Source organism: Mesocricetus auratus, unplaced genomic scaffold (genome assembly GCF_017639785.1).
Source record: "Mesocricetus auratus isolate SY011 unplaced genomic scaffold, BCM_Maur_2.0 Super-Scaffold_100008, whole genome shotgun sequence".
In the NCBI taxonomy this organism is placed as follows: Eukaryota; Metazoa; Chordata; class Mammalia; order Rodentia; family Cricetidae; genus Mesocricetus; species Mesocricetus auratus.
This window is the reverse complement of record NW_024429192.1, coordinates 67,689,057-67,710,366: the sequence shown is the minus strand read 5'-3', so window position 1 is coordinate 67,710,366 and position 21,310 is coordinate 67,689,057. Positions and strand designations below refer to the sequence as shown.

The 21,310-nt window shown below is 47.0% G+C and overlaps 1 protein-coding gene across 6 annotated transcripts in view; it reads right to left on the bottom strand.

Annotated features, from left to right (window-relative positions):
• The window catches only part of Dgkg (diacylglycerol kinase gamma), a 200,697-nt gene that overhangs the window by 141,307 nt on the left and 38,080 nt on the right, over positions 1 to 21,310 (bottom strand). For 4 of the 6 annotated variants that reach the window (XM_040751044.1, XM_040751046.1, XM_040751045.1 and 1 more), the window contains exons 2-4: positions 19,931 to 20,236; positions 9,662 to 9,738; positions 447 to 612 (exon numbers count right to left, since the gene is read on the bottom strand). In XM_040751044.1, coding sequence (XP_040606978.1) covers positions 447 to 612; positions 9,662 to 9,738; positions 19,931 to 19,997 — 310 coding nt within the window. In that variant the 5' untranslated portion in view covers positions 19,998 to 20,236. Of the gene's footprint in view, positions 1 to 446; positions 613 to 9,661; positions 9,745 to 19,930; positions 20,237 to 21,310 lie in introns of those variants that run through there. The other 2 variants (XM_040751048.1, XM_040751049.1) reach the window with 2 other exon arrangements.

Below are 21,310 nucleotides of genomic sequence, written 5' to 3'. Positions count from 1 at the left end.
GTTCATGTAGGCTGTGTTTGTGTCCTATGTCATTATCAGTTTGTCTCATGCTCTCTGAGACTCCAGTAAGACAGTGGCTATGGCTTCCTCTCCTCTGATCCCTGGTTAGTCCTAGCTGGGACACGTGCTGAATGTCTCTAACCACGAACTAAAGCCTGCTTAGAAGGCTCTTATTTTTCTGCCACATGTTAGTTTGTGTCCCCTCTTGACCCATCCTATTCTCTGACCCCGAGTGACAGAATCACCCCCTTTTTATTCCTCTTTCTCACTAGATAAGGTTCCTGTGAGGGTCTAGAAAGAGGAGTCCCTGTCCCTTGGTCTCCCTCCCACTTCCTCCTTAAAGAAGTGACTATGTTCAGGTTCCCCTCTAGTGCAATGCCTGTGCCTGTGGCCAGGGTCACAGATGTTCAGCATCCTCCCATCTTGGGGAAAGCTGGCCCTTGTACCTGAGACATTGGGCTCACTACTGCTGGCCCCCTCCTTTGGGTGGTCAGGTGTCTCCTGTCTGGGCTTCTGGCTGAAGGCCAGGAAGAGGTGTGTGCTCAGTGGCTGAGGAAGGTCCACCTCCAGGTATGCCCTCATGAACAGCTTGAAGACATCATAGCTAATGGGCTGAGGAGGGCAAGAAGAGAGAAGTCAATAGAGGGAAGGGAAGGGACAGGACGAAGAAGGAGAGGGGACGGGGTGCTGGCAGGTGTAGTGGAAGTGATGGAAGTGAAGGGTTGGTGGGGGCAGGAATGAAAAGACCAGGAGGAGACAGAGAATGGGAGGGACAGGGGACGGGGGATGGGACGCAGGCAGAGAAAACATGGCACAGAATAGGCTTTTGTAATAGGGTATGGTTTGGTTTAAATTTGGATTAAAAGTAGGGGTGATATACTCCCCAAGGCTCAGAGACTACTGTGAAAGAAGGGGTAAACAGATTGCAAGGGCCAGATGCTGAGGTGGACCTGAGTGAATCAACACTTTCCAGACACTACAGGACGGCTACACCCACTTACTCAGCACTTTTGCTTGCCTGCACAAGACCTGCATAGGAACAAGCCAATCAACATTATACCGTGGAGAGGAGATGGGCTCAGCTGTTGGCTTGTGGGAAAGAGTCAGGCTTCATCAAGGGTGTGGTCCCTGGTTGGTCTATCACGGATGGGCCTACACCCATGAGTATGTGGGCAGCAAAGCTGGACATAGTGGGTCAGCATCAGAAGAGGACACTGTGTTGGAAAGGGATGAAGGGGTGAGAGGAGTGGGGGTGCATATGGTCAAAACGCATTATATGTAAGTATGAGATTCTCAAAGGGTCACCAACAGCGTGCATACAAAGTGGGACTCATAAATGGAGTTCTAGGGATCTGCCTGTGTCCAGGCTCATGCGAAGGTCATGGATCTACAGAGCAAGGACTCAGACCCTGCTTTGAACGATGAAGAAGGACGCAGAAGGAAATAGCATGGAAAGAAAGGTTCTTTTGTGCTCATCACAATTTCTCTGATTCTTGAGTTCAGGTCTCCAAAAGTAGGAGAGATTGGGGAAGAAAGGACAGGCTCCATCCTACAGTGCTTCCATAACGTTCATCTTCTCTAGACAGATTCTAAGATGAAAAGGAATTGTGAGTGTTTGGCTCAACTGTGCTCCAGAACAAGCCATTGTGATAACTTTAGGTATCAAGGAAAGCAGGGAAGCTAAGGACAGAAGGTAGAACCAACGGGCATGCCAGAAACTAGACCCTGTCCCTGTTGTCTCTCTTGATACTGCCTGACATCTGGTCCTAGGCTTTGAGCAGCCATGCCAGAAAGAATTGCAGCCCTCAGCAAGCATACACTAACAATAACAACAACAGTTTGCGGTGAGTCATCTCTGGCTTGCACTTCCATGGTGTTGGGACTTCATCCAATCACAGACACTCCTGGAAACCATTTGAAGAAGTGCTGCTCCAAGAGCTGCTATGCTGGCCTCTGTGAGGAATAACAGCCAGGAGAACAGAACTCCTTTTTGGAAACCTACTTGGTGTTTTCTGGATAATGCTGATAACATTTAACCCCTTTCATGTTCTGGGGATTCAGCAAGCCTTCCCAGAATCAGGAGCCTACTTAAATGTGTAGGGTCAGGTGTGGGCTCCATTGGGAGCTCACAACCAATCTCTGCTAAGTTCAGGGCTGTCCCAGAGATCAGGGCTGTCCTAGAGATCTCCTTTGCAGTGTGGTGGAAGCCTGATATAGTAGGTCACAGACCATTTACTTACTCCTTCATTTAATTTCCAGATGAAAAGAACCCAGTACATGATTGACTGACATTTATAGTGCCCACTATCTTGCTCTGTGTCCCTTTTTGTCCCAAGTCTCTGATTCTCTGTTGCATTCTCTTTCTGTCTCTCTCTGTCTCTGCAGCATCACTACCTCAGACTATTCCTTCTGCATACATCCTCTGCTCCTCTCTAGGATACAGTGATAGGGTCATTTCATCCCCTTTCCAACATCACCCATCCACTACCACCCTTGCTGCTGCCATCACTGTCTCTGAGGGCATCTTGCTTACCTTCTGCCCCCAATCACATGCCAAGGGAATCATTCCATTCCCTTCCTCTTTAATTTCTCCAATGACACCACACTGGCCTTCCTTTCCCCTTGAACTCCACTCTGTTTAGGTTCCTGCCTCTTGCCCATGAACCTGCTTCCTTGGAGGTCTTAAGTGTAGTTATCTCTTTGTTAAGTCTCATCTCAGCTCCTGCAGAATTTTACCTTGGTTTCTTGAAGCTGCTTTCCATGTTGAGATTTTATTTTTATTATTTTGATACTTCTCATTCCCCGTTTTGGTTCAACTGAATCTTTGCTAATGACATCGCTGTTTATTCTTTTATTTTGGAAGCTCCTTTGCATTTCTTTTTGCACTATTTTAACTGACAGATACTGACCTCAATGACAGTTTTGAGCTAGTACCAAATGGTAACAGCCAGAATGAAATGTTTCTGGAAAAGAAGGCACTAAAAAAAGGTTTAGTGGCAAGTCGTGGGGGTGCACACTTTAATTCCAGCACTTGGGAGGCAGAAACAGCTGATCTTTCTGTTTGAGACCAGCCTGGTCTATACAGTGAGTTCCAAGACGGCCTGGGCTATGTAGAGAGATCCTGCCACAAAACAAACAAAAGAGTATATCTAAACAGATTCTAAGAGAATGTGGCAGGAAACAAACTAAACAACAGCAACAAAGCTAAAAGGCATCTGGGAAAGATCAGTGTGAGAAGTGCGAAGTCACCAGTATGCAGTCCCCAAAAGCAGCCACCAGATATCTGGTGTCTAGAAAAGCAGTGGTCCGGATATGTCTGAGTAAATTTTTTTTATTTGTTTACTTGTTATTAGCATGTAGAAATTAGGTTTCATTCATTATGACATTTTTTCTTTCCCTTCCTTCCTTCCTTCCTTCCTTCCTTCCTTCCTTCCTTCCTTCCTTCCTTCCTTCCTTTCTTTTGACAGGGGTTCTCTGTAGCTCTGGCCACCCCAACCCCCAGGACATTCAAGGTGGGGCTGAGGGTACCTAGGGGAAAGATGAGGGCAGGAAAGAATGGACGCCTGATCAAGGCGACAACTTTATTTCATCCCAAAGGGATTTATATAGGGGAAGGGAGGAGGGGAAGGAATGGGGGTGTGCTGCAGCTGCAATGAGCCTGGTGGACCAAAGGTCAGTGGGATGGGTAACCCTCCGTGCTGCCTGGAAACCTAATTCGCAGGGCAAAAGGTGGGGGGTAGAACCTCCTGTGTTGCTAGGTAACCTGACCGTAGGTTCTTACTTTATCTGTCTCCTTCTTTCCTTTAGGTTCTTACAGATATCTTTAGTTATCTTACAGATAACTGTCTCCTTCTTTCCTATGTCCTTGCCTAACTTCTGGCGGAATTGGGGGCTTTCTGTTGAGCTAATCTTTAGCTGCTAATTAAGCTGCAGGCCTGTTTCTGGAATTTAGCAGAGGTGGCAGGGTGGTCCAGAGTCACGTACTCTCTATGAGGGTTGAGTCACGTCTTCTCTTATGAGTACGTGAGGCAGCCATATCTGGTTGATGGCCCTCGGACCCCCTACATTCCGCTGTCCTGGAACTTTCTCTGTAGACCAGGCTGGCTTCAAACTCAGAGATCCACCTGCCTCTGCCTCCCATGTGCTGGAATTAAAGGTGTGCGCCATGACACCTGGCTTTTTTCAAACAGAATTTGTTTTTTATTGTTTTCCTTTCCTCCTTGTTCTCCCCTCCCCCCACCCTTCCTGTGTGCATTTCTCCCCTCCCTCCTCGCTGCTGTCTCCCTTTGTTTCCTCTTCTCTCTCTCAACATCTCTTGTTCCCCTCTTGTGGTCTCTGATCTGGTTTCATAGTCTATAACCTATCTACAATTCCTTATTCTCACACACAGAAACACTAAAGTTTGGATCTGCAAGGGCAAGGCTTTATTGTTTAATCCTACTGGTAGGGACTCTGTCTAGCAGGCTGACACAGCAGCCTCCAGAGGGAGCATTAGTAGTTTCTATGGCTTCCTCGTTACTAGCAGGTATCTTGTTCTCATTGGTTGGTGCTGGGAGGGAGCATTCTGTGGTTTCTCTGTCTCTTGGAGGTGGTTTGTTGTCAAACACAATTTCCAGGAAGGTTGTCTTAGAGTTTTGTCACAACACAAGAACTAGAGTCTAGGAGACTGGATTTGTTCTGAAGGCTTTTCCGCAACCTTTACATTTATATAGTGTCTCTCTGGTGTGCATAATAAGAGTTGAATGGGAACTTAAGGCTTTGCCACATTTATACGATTTCTCCCCAGTGTGATTTATTAGAAGTGAAGCCTTTGAGTTTAGTTTGCCTTTCAGACACTGGGAATAAAACCTGGGTCCTCTGCAGGAGCAACGTGTCTCTGAGCTGCTGAGCCATCCCTCCAGCCTGCGCGGTGCCTCTTGAAGGCATCCTTGCCCCCACCTCCCGCTGTTGCTCCTCCCATCCGTTGTACCCAGCCGTGTCAGGCTGATTTTCCCAAAGCACAACTGTGACAAGATTGATTTCCTACTCAAAAATTTTCCAGGGTTTCTAATTGCCCATGGGAGAGTGGAGAGTTGCTTATGTATGACTGATCTCCTGCATTATATGTGATAACAGGAATACAGAAAAGAAACTCCCATGAACCCAAGGGAGTGTAGACAGAAGCTTAAATATATCTTAGTATATAAATAATGTTGCTACAGTCCAGTTAGTCATCCTGGGCACTTACGCGTTCTGGGGCCTTTGGAATTCCGATTCTCCTCTGCAACTCCACTCCAGCCTAGATATGGAGTCACATCAAACTCTCAACCCATCTGCCACTTTCTCTTGCTATTTGTTACTGCACACCCTGTCCTCTTGTTCTTTCCCGAGCGAGCTCCACAGCCCACTTCTTTCTTCAACTGTTAAAATTCTGGTGCCACACTAAAGCTGAATCCAGGTGTCACGTTGGGATTTCCTGCACCCAAATGTCTTTAGTTTACACACTGGTTCCTGCCTTGTGAAACTCACAGATGCTGTTCTGGAATAACACAGCTAGTGGTTGCCTGTTCTCAGACTAGAATCAGAGCTCCCAGATGGCAATGAGGGTGTCCCATTGCATTTCTGTCACCACAATGTTCCTGATAGATATTTGAATAGAAATGGGCTTCCCAGCTGGTACATCAAAGGGATGACCTGCTGTAGTGCTGGCCACCAGTGGACCATTCTCCCAGGCAGGCAGAGACTCGGTGCTCTGGATACACAGGTAAAGGCATCGGAATGACTGTAATACACGGTCAGCAGTGCTGAGTGCCGTGCGATTAGAACAAGATGTGAGATCTTAGAATTCATGCCTAATCATTAACAATCCGACTCCAGCATCCTCTGGGAAGTGGAATGGGCTAGGATCAACACAGAACACTCAAATCAGAAAATCCTCAGAGAACCTGGGTCTTCTTATGCCACTGGTGCTCAGGACACTCAGTCACTTGTCCCAGCCCACTAGAGGCAGGATGACCCAGAAGCCTATCTCTGGATCCTGTGTCTGTTACTGCTTCTGTCACAGGTCCCTGGGCTGGTACAGTGCTCCCAGTCTCTTCCTCCAAGCACCACAACTTCAGTGAGCAAGAGACTGGTTGCACATCCTTCTGAAAGTGATACAGAGGTTAGGCGATTCCTTACGAGCACCATCCGAGCACAGTAACTGCTTACTGAATGTTTAGTGGGTGACAGGGTGAGGAGGGCCTGCATATTATATCCAACTAATATCAGCCACTACAGGCACACTGGGAAGGAACCATCACTTTCATCGGCACCTAGATTATTCATAGTCTCCCCAGAACCGTAAAGCCATGAAGCAACCTGCCAAGCAATTGATATTGCTGTAACCTATGCTAAGAGGGCCTGTTAATTCTGCTCCAGGTGTAGAAGGGAGAAGAGAGGCCGGAGAAACTACTGTGCACCAGGCATGAGGCAATGGTACAAGGTAGGGCTATAACTCACATCTTAAACGCCTGTTCAGGGTTGCCATGCATTCTGCAGAGTTAGAACTTGCTAGGTTGGGCTTTCCTCACTCTAGCTGTCATCATTGTTCTCTCCAGAGGATCACTGGCCAGACCCACCCCTCTGCAAACTTCCATTCCCACTCTAGCTTCTCCAGCAACCCGCCCCTGCCCGCAGCCAACCCCTTTCTCACTAAGTCATTTTAGCAACAGGAGGCCATCAAGCTCAGGAGAAATGAAACCCTTGTTGCTTTGCCAACCCCATGCCATGACATTACACCTACCAGAAGTCAGGCACGCTGTGTGAGAGAATGGCAGAGCTCCCCCAGGATGCAGCAGGGCCAGGCATACAAAGAGAGAGGGCCAACCCTGAGGGGTGTGAGGGCGGCTGCACACTCATGCTAGCCAGAGTTCCCTGCTTCTGAAAGCCCCTCTTGGCCTTCCCATCAGTGGTGGCCCTGACCAAATTGTTCCCCTCCCACACAGCAGCCCCCAGGCAGACAGGCTGAGAACCAGCCTCCCCCAACCTTTGTTCCCTGTTTTGTTGAAGTTGGAGGCGGGAGGTGTGGGGCGGTGAGTTCTTTGCTGCTCTGCATGGCTTCTCCTCAGGAATGCTCTTTGAAGTGGTGTGTTCTCTCCTGTTTTGCCAACCCCCCCTCCTGTTCTTTCTCCCAGCAATTGGTGTTTTATCACGTTCGAGACCACAGGCTCTGTTCCTGGGAGCCAATGGAGAAGGCCTTGTCTCAGGTTTGTCCAGCAAATGACAATGTCAGTAAGTAAATGGCAGCCTCTTCCTAATTTAGTTTTGCTGAGCTGTCACTTTTCTCCAGTAAGTCTCCACAAATTGATCCAGGAGCAGAAGAAAGGGAGGAGGGGATAAGGCATTCTGGCGACGGGATAGATGGGAAGCAAGAACATATCCTATATTCAATATTTGGCAACATTTTTTTTCTTTTAATTCACTCACCTACTACCTTCAAGCTTTTAATATGCTCATTAGCTTCAGTCCACAGACAGGGAAACTGAGACTCAGTGAAATATACAAGCTCACATTATGGGGTGACGGCAGAGGCAAAAGGCTAGTCTAAAACCATCTGATTCAAGGACTGGGACTCACACTTGACCTTGGCAGTAATAGGGAATTCCTGAGGGGAGGCACTGTGCTTCATGATCTTGTCTCCTCTGCAGAGCCCAGCACAGTGCCTGCATACCCAAGGAATATTACTTGAACTCGAAAACAGGCAGAGGCCTCACATGCATTTACTCATCCAAAAAGCATTTGTCAAAACTTGCAATGAGCCAAATACTCTCCTGGGCACTGCAGACACAGCAGTGAGCAAATATATTCCAGTGAAAGAGACAGAGAATGAATTAGGTAAATTAGTTAGCATGACAGATGGTGTGAAGTACCAAGAAAAATAGAGCAGAGCAACAGAATAGGAAGTGTGATGAGGAAGCCTTCACATGTTGGACAAAGAAGGTGACAATCACTGGGAAGGTGGTTTAAGCATCGACTTGAAGGAAGTGAATGTCTTAGTTAGGGTTTCTATTTCTGTGAAGAGACACCATGATCACTGCAGCTCTTATAAAGGAAAACATTTAATTGTGGTGGCGGCTTACAGTTCAGAGGTTACCATCATGGTGGGACATGGTGGCATGCAGGCAGACATGGTGCTGGAGAAGTAGCTGAGAGTCCTATATCTTGCAGCCAACAGGAAGTGGTCTGTGTCACACTGAGTGAAGCTTGAGCAAAGGAGACCTCAAAGCCCACCCACACAGTGACACACTTCCTCCAACAAGGCTACGCCTACTTCAACAAGGCCGCATCTCCTAACAGTGCCACTCTTTCTGGGGGTCATTTTCTTTCAAACCGCCACAGGGAAGAAACAAAGAATGTAGATATTTGTCAGAGGACATCCCAGGAAAAGGAAGAGCAAGTGAGTGGTGCTGGGTGAGGTTACAGAGCAGCAGCTTGTCCAGGAGCATCAAGGAGGCTAATATGGCAGGAAGGATTGAAGATAGAGAACAGAGGAGGTCTAGATTGCCCTGAGTAGGGACTGGGGGAAATGGAAGAATGACAGCTCAAACATGTGTTCTAACAGACGGCTCAGGATATGTGTGAGGAGTGGATGGCATAGGGCAAGAGAAGAGGCTGAGAGCCCAGTAGGAGACCGCCATGGTCTGAGCGGAGCAGCGCAGTGATGAGTCAGGTCCTAGAGCCTGGCGGGAAGGACGATGTGGATGTATTCATTTTACAGGCTGGAGTGGCAGGGTTTTCTGCTGAACTGGGTGGGGGAAGTTAGAGCAAGAGATAAGTCAATGACAATTGCATACTGTATGCTAATCAAGTTGTCCTGGACTGACTCACAGAGAAACATGTTTTATGGGGGATGATGGAGGGCATCAATTTAGCTCAGGATAAGTTCGAGATGTCTATTTAACTTTCAAGTTTTAGACGTCAAGTGCAGGGGAAAGAGAAAACAAAACAAAACATCCCCCCCCCAAAAAAAACCCTGAGTGTGGTATTCTGAAACTAAATGATAAAGGTGAAGGAGAGTTTGACAAATTACATCCAATATCATTAAGTAACATCACTGTGGGATTTAGTCACATGGTGTCTTCTCTAGTGGTATCAGTGAAGCGGTGATTGAAAGATTCTGGAGAAAGTAGAAGAGGCATGGAGGAGACGCATATAGACAAATTAAAGTATTTTCATAGAGGATTTTCATGCGAGTTGTGTCACTGGGAAAAATCTAATGCGTGTAGGCAGACTGATGAGGAAAACTTAGACAGGGACGGGTAGAATGGGGGGTTGGGGGAGGGATCTTGATTCAGCAATGCCTAACAATAATCCAAACACAGGAGAGCAGAGGTACACTGAGGGCACAGGCAGCTCGCCACAGTGACGGGGGAGGGGCGCCCGCCTGGGGTTTTGCTTCAGTCTTCTCAGTGTTAACTGGGAATGAGGAGGGGGGAGGGCAAGAAGTGTGGTGATGGAGTCTTGCAGGACAGCGTGGGCATGTGAGGGGGGGAAACACAGATGGCATGAATGGCTCGCTTGAGACCTGGGGGAACACAGGTCTCAGAGCAAGGTCTTCAAGGCAAGTTAAGATGCCAGTGGGGAAAGACTGGGAGGCAGAATTTTCTCTTTCTTTAAAGACTTGGAATAGAAACAGTCTTACCTTGTGTGGGTCATATTGCTTGAGGCTTCCACCTTCATTAAACTCAGCCAACACATCTTTTATTTTCTTGGAGGAATCTGGAGAGACACAATTCAAATGTAAAACACAGGTAAGTGGCTAATGAAACCAAGGGATGAAACCAAGGGTAGACAAATTCTGCCTAGACTTGTCCTATGTGTCCTCGAATCCTTCCCCCTTTCCCGGCCTTCTCTCTCTTTTGACTGTTTGAACTACCTTTCTTTTTTTTTAAAGATTTTATTTTTATTTTAAATTATGTGTGTGTGCAAGAGAGAGAGGGGGGAGGGAGGGGAGGGAGGGTAGGGAGGGAGAGAGGGAGAGAGACAGAGACAGAGAGAGAGACAGAGAGAGAGAGAGAGAGAGAGAGAGAGAGAGAGAGAGAGAGAGAGAGAGAGAGAGAGAGAGAGAGAGAGAGAGAGGGATCCCTTGGAGCTGCAGTTACAGGGTATCATGAGCCACTTGATGTGGGTACTGGGAACGGAATTCAGGTTCTTAACCTCTGCTCTACCCTCAGAGTAGCCTCTCCAGCCCCTGAACTGGGTACCTTTCCTGAAGGCTGGTCTCATCAGATCAGGTCCAGGCCCAGAGGATTCTCACCCTCACAAAACCCCACTCCCTCTTAGCTTGTGCTCAGGCCTTTCCAGATACTGCCAGCTTTCCAGTCACACAAAGTATTTCCAGGAATTTCCAAACATGCTGTATATTCTCCCATGACATTTCCCCTGCCTTTCATATTTCTTTCAAGTTTCAGTACCCAGTACCCTGCCTACAGTCAGCTCCTTTGTAAAACTTGCCTTTGGGGCAGAGTCATTGCCACCCAGGGCTCTTCCGTGACAGGCATATAGCTCTCAACATACAGCATCCTGTCATTTATTAGCTTGGTTATCTTGACCATTTTTTATTTTGAATTGTGTGTTTTTGGAATACAAAGGTACTTTCTGGATACATTTATTCTTCCTGGTTCCTTTTGGCCCTCTTCCTTCCCTCAACGATTTGATTTGGGGGATCCAGAAGTCTTTTTTTTTTTCAAGTAAAAAAAAGCAGAAAACTGGGGTGAAATATAGCTCAGTGGGTGGAGTACCTGGTTGCCTGGGTGTGAACCCAAGAAGGTGGGCGGTACCTGAAGAGCCGCCTCCAAGGTTGATCTCTGACCACCATAGACACGTGCACCATAGACGACACGTGCACCATAGACGACACGTGCACCCACATGCATGTTCACCTACATGAACACACATACACACACCCCACCCTAGACCAAAGCACATGAAGGGTGTTGTGATAGACTGGTCTGCAGATGAAGAGGGACTTTCTGGGGGACATGGGAGGCCTCTTGGAGTTCTGCTTCTGTGTCTTTCCATACCAAACCAAGAGCAGACACAAAACATTCTAAACGTGTATGTGAATGTGTAATCATCTGAGTGGAATTTATCATTCTTGAGACAGGCTCTCATGTATCCCAGGCTTGTTTCTAACTCACCCTGTAACCAAGGATGACTTGAACTCCACCTCCCAAGTGATGGGCTTACAAGCTTGTACCACCATCTTGGCTTGTAAGTAGAAAGTCCAAAACATTAAAAGACTTGTCAGCCCTCAGGAAGAGGATGATCAGGAGCCAAGATAGCTGTGGCAACATAGTAAGTTTGAACCAGTCTGGAATATAGGAGACATTATCTCAAACTATGCACCAAGCCAAACCAAGCACAATCTCGAGCTGGGTGTGGTAGTGGACACCTGCAATTCTAGGACTTGGGAGGCTGAGGCAGGAGAATTGAGAGTCTCAGGCCAACTTGGGCTGCACTCAGAGACTCTATGTCAGACAGACAGACAGACAGACAGACAGATCCCCCCTCCTTAAGACAACAACAAAGCAAATAAAAACCGAGCAAGAAGGCAGCTTCATTAATTATATCCAGTCCTGGCAAGGTTCTGCCCTTGGTGCTGAATTGGTGAAACACAGTTCTGTGGGAGGTGGTTTCTTCCAGCTCTGGGATCCTGACAGCTGTGTCCCCTTGTCCCTAATTTTTATTTTCCATCTTGTTGGAAAGAATTAAGTTATTTATCCTGACACAAAAAATTAACCTCAATTATGTCTTACAATTAACCTGACTGATTTGATAGTCTAAGGCTGCTCTGTTGTGTTTCTGACAGTGGGGACTTGCCCTGGAAGCTGCCTCTCCCTAACCTCTGCATTTTTCCCTCACTGCTCCCCATAGGGGACATTTGCACCTGAAGAGAAATAGATATTTAGGGGATTCAGGAAGCGCAGTGACTTAAAAATTCTGCTACCTATAGAAAAATAATCCAGAAGAGCCTGGAGAGATGGCTCAACCCTTAAGAGCACTGACCCCATGAAGGAAAAATGCTCACACATGAAACAAAAATCAATCTCAAAACATATTCAGAAACACAGGGAAAACACTGTTTGCTGCTTTGCAGGAATTCTATCTGTAAGAACCAAGAACAAAAAGAATTAGTAATTGTCATAGAAATGCATCATGTATGCATGTATGATTCAGCACAGTAGACCGTGAAGGAAACCAGCATTTCTATGACCTGTGCTTCCCCTGCCTCCAGGAATTGTGGGTAATTAAAAGCTTCTTCGAGCTTCATTATTGCTTCTATTTAAACATCTGAGTGAAGGATTCTTCACGGGCTGGGCTGTTCTCTGTGGCTTTGCTGACTAGGAGCCTATCAAGCAGAAGTTATAATCATTGTAGGATTGAGGCATTTTGAAATGCTACATGAAAATGCTGCTGTTGCCTAAAAATGGAAATTTCTTTCTGAAACTCAAAACAGATGTTGAAGAGCTAATAGCTCAGTAAACCCAAGGCAGCAGATGCCAACAATTTGGGTTGCTTCCACTCGATTCGGAAAGCAGTGTAGGCTGCAAGGACTGTGGAAAGCACTGGTGGGATAGGGTGGTGTGGTGTGGTGGTTGGGGATATTTATCTGGATTCTCATAAACACTCTTCTAGTCATTGCCCACAAAATAAGGGAGAATTCCTTCAGTCTACAAGTGACGAAGATAAAATTCATAAAAATGAAATGGCTTTCCCAAGAGGAGGGTTTTAAGGTTTAGTCTGGGTCAAAAGTCTGTGTTCTTTCCCTTCATCGCCTTTTCACTACTGCTGAGAAAGTATTTGTGAGTGCAAGGTAAAGGGTGATCGCTGTGGTAGCAGTGACGGCACCAAATGAGTCAAGATGAGACTGAGATCCCGCCGGGACTGACTGTGAGCTACACTGGGGTCTGTGGCAGCCACTGGGGTCTGTGGCAGCTGAGTTGGTATAAAGCAGGAATAAAGTTGGAGGACTCTTCTCAGAGGGGACAGAGTGAGCCAGGATGGAGGGTTCTCCTAGAACACAGAGACAGAGTTAGAACTGGAGAGCAGATTGGGGCCAGCTCTACGGGGTTCTTGAATGCCAGCTGAAGGTCACTGGTTCAAAACCTTTAAAGATGTTTTGACTGGTGGAGTAACCACCAAGGACTTTCTTTTCCTCCCCTCCCCTCTCCTCCCTTCCCCTTCCTTCCTTCCTTCCTTCCTTCCTTCCTTCCTTCCTTCCTTTCTTTCTTTCTTTCTTTCTTTCTTTCTTTCTTTCTTTCTTTCTTTCTTTCTTTCTTTCTTTCTTTCTTTCTTCCCTGAGTGTCTGCATGTTTGCCTGTATACCAGAAGAGGAAACAGAAGTGTGTGAGTATGTTCTATGTTCCTCTTGTTTACTTTTCCTTTCCTTCCTTCTTTTTGTTTGTTTGTTTTGAGACAAGGCTTTTCTGTGTAACAGCTCTGGCTGTCCCAGAACTTGCTCTGTAGACCAGGCTGTCCTCAAGCTCCCAGAGATCCACCTGCTTCTGCCTCCTGAGTGGTGGGATTATAGATGTGTGCCTACTTTTTTCTTTTTAATGTATCTGAGTAATCATGTCATGGCTATCAGCTTTACCCAGTAGGTGAACACTAAGTCAGGAGACATAACCCTTCGCAGCTCTAGGGCTGTGGTTCTGAAATCCGGCTGCAAGTTAGAGTCACTGGGGCTACCGCCATGTGTACCAAAACCTGCTCTCAAGATCCACTAAGTCACATCTATTGGTACTCTCAGCAAATAATCCATTGCAAAGCTTCCTGGGGGATTAAAATGTGAGCCATGCTGAGTATCACTGTTCTGCCATCTGGTTATGTTCTTACAGGCTAGGGAGGACTACCTTAAGAAGAGGCTGCTCTTGTTGGGTAATTATTTAAGAAGAAAGAAAAGCTCACAACCGTGGCAAATCTGAAGTTACTATGTGAGGCAGACAATTTCCATTGTTTAAGTGGCCAGGACCAAAGAACTCCACGCAGCAGGTCAAATTATTCAATTGTTTGGCAAAGCTGGGCTAAATTTTGTATAAACCCAGATTGACTGGACCACGAGCAGACAGATCCACTCCAAGTCAGGTGTGGAGAACTCTCCCCTCCGTGAGAGGTAGCTAGCTGTTACAACTGCTCTAAGAAAAAAAACCTAATTCACGATTATCCTGTATGTTTTGCGAGCCAGGAAACCTGGGACCTAAACTAAACAGCTGTTCCTAGCATTTAGGAAAATGTAAAGTCTATTTATGAGAAAATGCACTGGCTTTGTTCACAGAACATTTCCACATGTGTGTGGGACAAGGATGCTCTCTGTGAGAGCAAGTAGACCAATCAGAGACTTGTGTTGACAGCAGAGCATCAGCTTCACTATCTGGACAAGAAGCCTGAGGTTTCTAGGTTATCTTGTAGCTGTGGACACAATTGCTAAAATTGGAGTTGACCAAGAGTCAACATTTCAAAAGTGAATCTGAAAACTCATATACAGAAATGAAATTTGGAGGTGCCAAGCCCTCCATTCTTCAGGATTTCCTAGCGGTTACTTGAACTGTAGTGAGTACAAGAATTACCTGAGATCTGGGGAGAATTTGGGGTCTCACCCTGTAGATATGGGCCAAGGCCCAAGATGACACCAATTCTAGTCATGTTGGGTGACCTCACTCTGGGTGAACAAGCCTCAAGCAATGCTCCTGTTGATGGACTAACAGTTCAGGCTCACCTCTCACCCCAGAAGAGAGCATGAGACCAGGCCAGACAGACGTGTTTTATATACGGAAATGACTGTAGATAATTCCTAACTGAGGAGTGAAGGTATTGGATGACACCTGGAGAAGGCTGGCATATGTACAAATAAACCTTGTAATTCTTCCAAGGAGCCAATAACACACAAAGAAGCAAAACGACCCAGGCAGTGGTTTCTGCAGGGGCTGGAAGAGGGAGGATGGTGTTACCATAGAAATTCCAGGGACAGGAGCCTACATAGTCTCAGTGAGGAGGAATCAGACGTGGAGCAGAATGGGAGATGTGTAGAGAAGCCCAGTGGCAGGCACTGACTCACTCTCTCCCAACTGTACCTCTTTACCCACTCACAGTTTGTTCCCAGCATGTAAGCCATAGACCAGATGTTCAATAAAAGCTTATTGAGGGCATGAGGACTAGAAAAGGGATTGGTTGGGGTGTTCATGCCTGTTCTTGTGCCCTATATTCTAGCGGAGAATTGGTAGACCACTGGTTCTCAACATTGGTTGCATGTTGGAATCACATGCAGTGCTTTGGAAAATACTGATGACTGGATCCCACACCTGCAGATAATGATCAAATTGCCCTCAGCAGAGAACTGGGAATGCTCAGAGCCTGCTACATGACTGGGATGTGTAGCAAAGACAGAGGCTGACTGAAGCAGAAGGCCCAGCACTTCCAGGAGCCTGGAGTGATGGCTCAGCCAGAGGCAGCATAAAACATAAAAGACTCTACGAGGACAAGGGTTACTAAACGCCGAGTGCCATTGTTCCAAAGAGATTTCTCCCTAGTCACACATTCTGGAGGCAGATTTCTAATCCTCACAGAGGGAAAAGAGGCTGAGGTCAAAGAGATGGGGTGAGAAGACATCGGCTTCTCCCTTCTAAGTTGGAGGGGACTAGATAGGGCCTTCCGCAGCGTGTCTGCACGACCATTTGAAGTCACACCCTGATGGCTAGCATTCTAAACTGCAGGGTACTGGTGATGCTTACTTAGAGCTCACACCATTCTACAGCTCAAGCCTGCACATGCTCTCTGATTCCAGGAGAAACTCGGAAATGTTTGGACTGTGTCTGCAGCTTGAAGTCACACGCTACTTCACTTTGATCTAGTTCTAACAAAACTCATTTCCTAAAAGCTCAATGGATGGGTTCGCTGCCTTCAAATGTACTCAACTTTTTTATTCTAATTTAACTGATATCTGTCTCTGTCTGTCTGTCTGTCTGTCTGCCTGCCTGCCTGCCTATCATCTATCTATCTATTCTGTATTGGATTGACTACCTCTAAGAGACACTTTTACTTAATTTCTTGAAGCTGAACCAAAACAAATGGAACTTGCATTCCATTTACTGCCTTATTTGCCTCTTTTTTACACCAGGACAGGTGATGTTCCAGGCCAGCTTGAAATCAGCTGTGTAGCCCAAATTGGCCTCCATCTTGCCATATTTCTTCTGTCATTTCCTGGGAGCTAGGGCTACAGTTTGCTTTTATTTTAACACCACATGAGCTTCTCAATAAACACCTTTTGCTGTTGTCTCACAACTTACTGTCAAGCACAAACGTATGTTCACGTGTGACTGATTACGTGTATAGACTTAGATCAATGTTCTGAGAGCAGTTTCCAGATACCTTCTCCTACCACAAGGCCTCCAGAGAAGGTGTGTGTTTATGTAAGACAAGTGGAGCACACCTCCTCCCTAGCCCCCAAAGATTTCAGTTCTTGGGCTGTGTCCTTCATCATTTTGCTATTGTAAGGCTCCTGTGTATGTGGTTAGGGAAGAGTGGTTGCTATGGCAATGCGATCTGACTGAACACCAGAATGCATCTAAAATTGGTAGAAGCGACTTTTTCAAGGTTTCCTCTAAGGATTAATCATTTTCCAAGAATTTTGTCTTTTTCCCCCTTTCCTGACAGAACAGCATTGCCAGAGCGCTCATTCCAGCCTCCCATGTGGGGATCACAGGAGTCAAACATTCCCCACTCACTCTGGGCTCTTTTAACTCGGCTACTTTTCTAGTTCTCCTGTCTATTTGCCCTTGAATCCCTAGTTGAGGGCATGCCCTAAACTTCTCTCTATCCCCTTCTACCTCCTAACATTCTAATCTCTAATGTGCCTTCGTCCCCCCTTCCCCCTTGTTGTTTCTATAGGGCTCCCAAGTCAGGCTGTAGACTAACCTGAATTCCTACTCATACGTCTATGTACTGGACATCTTTCTCAGAAGAATCCTCGCAAGGGGTCCTGGTTCATTCTCCATCTCCTCCCACACTCGACAAGGCTCTCAACCTATGCCTAAATGCAAGGATCACACAAGGACGCCCATCCCTGCTGGGCAGGTCTGAACCATGCAAGGCCAGTTCCAGTCTTCTTAACACCTGTCACATGGAGATGTCATTGTTTGAGTCCCATCTCCTCCCTGGTGAGGACAGGAGCTGCATCTTCCTCTGCGTTGGTTCTTAAGAGCCCGGTACCTGTGTAAGCGGTGCACTATTGCTGCCTCCTCATCCCAGACTGTCTCCATCAGCTCCGGGAGCTCCTGTGTGCCCCATTCAGAGCTCAGTGTTGAGGTACCTCCATTGGCTTCCTTTTGCTCTAGTATGCTGACAGATAACACTTCCCTCACAACTTCCCTCAAATCGGCTTGAGTTCCACACTATAATCTTTCTTTTTCCCCTGGGCATTTTTAAATTTAAATTAGAAACAAGCTTGTTTTACATGGCAATCCCAGTTCCCTCTCCCTCCCCTCCTCCCCTGCCCCCCTCCCGACCGTTTCCAGTGCCCTTTCTGCTCCCCAGGGAGGTGAGGCCTTCCATGGGGGATCTTCAAAGCCTGTCACCACACTGTAATCTTATTACTTGCCTCAGAGTAGATTTCCTGATGTGAGCCTCTCTGTAGTCAGTCTCCAGATCCACGGCCCACACACTGACATGAAAGGATTGATGCTGACTCCATCCCTCCTCATCCTTCTGCTCCTTCTCCCCATCCAGTCCAGACCTCTGCCTACTTCTCTGCCCACCTTGTCCATTTAGACTCTCTGACTTGGCTTTGAGTTCACTCCACTAGCTCTTCTCCTGTGGCTTCAGTTTGGTTCCCTACTCATTTGTTAAAAGACTTTGACTCTCAAGGTGTGATCTCATATAGGGCTATTGTATATCTAAGTGGCTAAATGAGGTCATGCTGGAGGGGCATGCATCCGATTCATTAACACTGTATCCTTATGAAAGGGAGGAATCTGGGCGCGCATGCACACGCTCAAACACACACACACACACACACACACACACACACACACACACCATGCCATGGGAGGAGACTGGGGAAGAGCACGGCTATCAACAAGCTCTACAGTTCCCTCCCATACTGCTTTCCTCTCTTCCCACTCCTGTGCCTTTGTGCACTGTTAGCCAGAAGTACCAGGGCTGCTGTGTTTCTGAGCCTCTGGGCTGTTGTGTTCTGCTGGACAGGGCCCTGCACCCCACAGGACAGACCTTGTCTTTGTGCTTCATTTCACCTCTTGAAGAATAAGTTGAGTTAAATTGAATTCACCCTTGTTCCCAGCCAACACTGCATAGTTTCTGTAAACCCACCAAGGTTGGAAAGGAGAGCAGGGTCCCAGAATGCCACCACCAGACTGACCAGTACACCATGGGCTCCTGCTGATCTCAGGGAGCACATGGAGACACAGGTCATTAGGCTTGGATAAGAACTCAGGGTGTGTCTACTCTTTTGTGTGTGTGCATGTGTGTGTAGGTGTACATATATGTATGTGTGCACATGGAGGCCAGAGGTCAATGTCAAGTATCTTCCTGAGTCACTCTCCACATTTTTAAAAAAAAATCTGAGTCTGTTCCTGAACCAGATCTTGCTGGTTCATCCAGACTGGCTGGCCAGCAGGTACCTCAGATCTTCCTGTCTCTCTTTCTGGTCCTAGGATAACAGACATCTGCCACAGGACCTGGAGTTTTCTTCCCTTTTCACACATGTGCTGGGGATCCAAACTGAGGTCCTCGTGCTAGGTGTCAGGCACCTTACCAATCAAGTCACCCCCCCCCCCAGCCTCTGGTCCAATTCTCTCGTGAGGACATGGAGGTTCAGGGGTGATAAGATGTGACATCACAGGGGTGAGAGGCAGAGTGAGCACTGTTGTGGAACAGTCTTTTTGTACACTTTAATAAAGAGCTAAATGGCCAATAGCTAGGCAGGAAGAGGTTAGGTGGGACTTACACACAGGGAGAGAGCTCTGGGTTGAAGGAGGGCAGAGTTGTCAAGAGAGGCAGGCAGAAACAAGATAAGAAGAAAGGTACTGAGCTATGTAGTAGAACATAGATAAAAACGATGGGTTAATTTAAATTAGTAACAAGCCTAAGTTACCGGCTTGAACATTTATAATTAATAATAAGTCTCTGTGTGGTTATTTGGGAATTGGCTGGTGGGTCAGAAAATTCTGCCCACAGAGCACTTGGTCTGGGTCATCCCTGCTTTGGGCAGGTAACAGTGCTCATAGAGATTTCTGTCTCAACCCCAGCAGATTCCCATCACCCGCCAGGGTCAGGTGTGGCCTATGGGAAACGCAGCTGTGTTCTCTAGCATGAACCCGTATGTCTTCACCGCTGTGACCTGATGCTGAAGTGGTTCCGGGGCACAGCAAACAGGAAGCCAAGAGCCCTAACTGAGAGCCCACACCTTTCCGGAACAAAATTCACAGAGAGCACAAGTAGAACTCAGTCTCTGATTTCAAAACACATGAATGAATGGAAGTCAGTGACCATGGAACATGCTTACCATGCACCCGCTGTCCTTCAAACTGTGCTTAAAGAGGTGACTGGCCTGAGAAAACACTGTGATATTGTTAGGTGGAAAATATAGGCCTGGGAAGAAAGGCGAACTCAGCCAATCACAGCTGTGGGTTCTAAAGGGCTTGCTGAGCGCACCAGTGGTTTTAAAACTGGCCTTATTTTCTCCAGTGTGCACTCCAAATTTTGTAGTGAGTATGGATTATTTGTGAGAGCCTATGAGTGATTATACCTTGAGACTGAAATTTCGAATTCTGTGTTTATCAAGTGATTATAGCTGTCGAACCTCATTCTCCATGGTTTTGCAATAACCCTGCCCTCTGGGACTCATCTCCCAGAAGAGAGGAAGCCCCACCCCATGTCTGTTAATGCGAGAACTTACATTCGGAGTATTTCTGGAGTTGATCAAATTCTTCTGATGAGAGGGAGACCCATCGTCCTTCACTCATCTTTCAGCTGAGTGTGGTCAACCGAACCCAGGGGTGGAGTTCTGTTCACCAGGGAGAAGTCGAGGCCGGGCTCAGGGTCTGGCTCATTGCAGATATGCAATGGATCAGGTCTTCAGAAGACTTCTAGAGCACTCAAGTGTTGATCTGGGCAGCGCTCGAAGCTGACAAAAGACTTCTTGTATTCCTCAGGCAACATACGCCTGCTGTAGTCCAGGTAAATCCAGAAATCCTGGCAATTCCTGAATGCAAGCAGAGAAACCTTTGTAAATAAGGCACAAGCTGGCGGTGGGGTGGGGAATCCCAGCATGCTTTTCTGTTGAAAGAGAGAAATGATTCAGTATTTCTTGAGGATGTAGTCTACCTTCAGGGAGGTCTGAAGAGGGAACAAAAGCCAGCACACGGCAGCCCTGCTCCATTGTCCTGCTGAATGGCAGAGGGGACACTGGCCTGTGTGATAGGATGGTCATGCTTCTCATACTGGGGATGTCTTCCACAAATGGTGCTATTAGGTTCCCAGAGGCACAGAATGAAAATGATCCCGGTTGTTATATGGCTCCAGAATCCTACTGGTACAGTAACCTATGCAACTGGTTTGAAAGAAGATCCTTCCCAACTTTGTTGATGTCTAAATCTCACTACACGGCTTCAACTTTGCACTGGTGGGCTGTAGGAAGAAAACACTGCCGCCATTAGCCATGTGACTTACTAGAGGCGCATACACCCACTTTAGGCATGACCAAAGATGTATACAGACCGACGTAAAAATGTATACAGACGTAGGCGGTGAACTACGTCACTAGCCAGGCCCACTTTTGGGCATGGCTAGGGGCGTTACGGGGGAAGGTATAAAAGACTGAACAACGGAAGTCTTGGTCTATTTTTCCGGCTTTCGGCTTCCAGTTCGGCGGCGGAAAACTACTCGGCTCATCTGGGTTACTTGTTTGGTCTCTTGTGAGTAATTTCTACAATAAATACTTAGTTTTACTTTCAGTAAGTGTGCCGTTTATTGTTGCAGCATCAGTGGGCCACCATGGAAATTCAGATAAGCTCTAGGCCAGCAGCCTGTAGTGTGAGAGCAGTTCCCAGAGCCACTGAAAGGCTTTTAGGGAAGGACCTGTCAGCCTCTAGGTACAGGTTCTGGGGCAAAGGAAGGTGGAGAGACAAGAACACGGGGGTCTTTTCCTTTGACTTTTTTTTTTTTTTTGGTTTTACGAGACAGGGTTTCTCTGTTTTGGAGGCTGTCCGTCCAGCCTGGCCTCGAACTTACAGAGATCCACCTGCCTCTGCCTCCCGAGTGCTGGGATTAAAGGAGT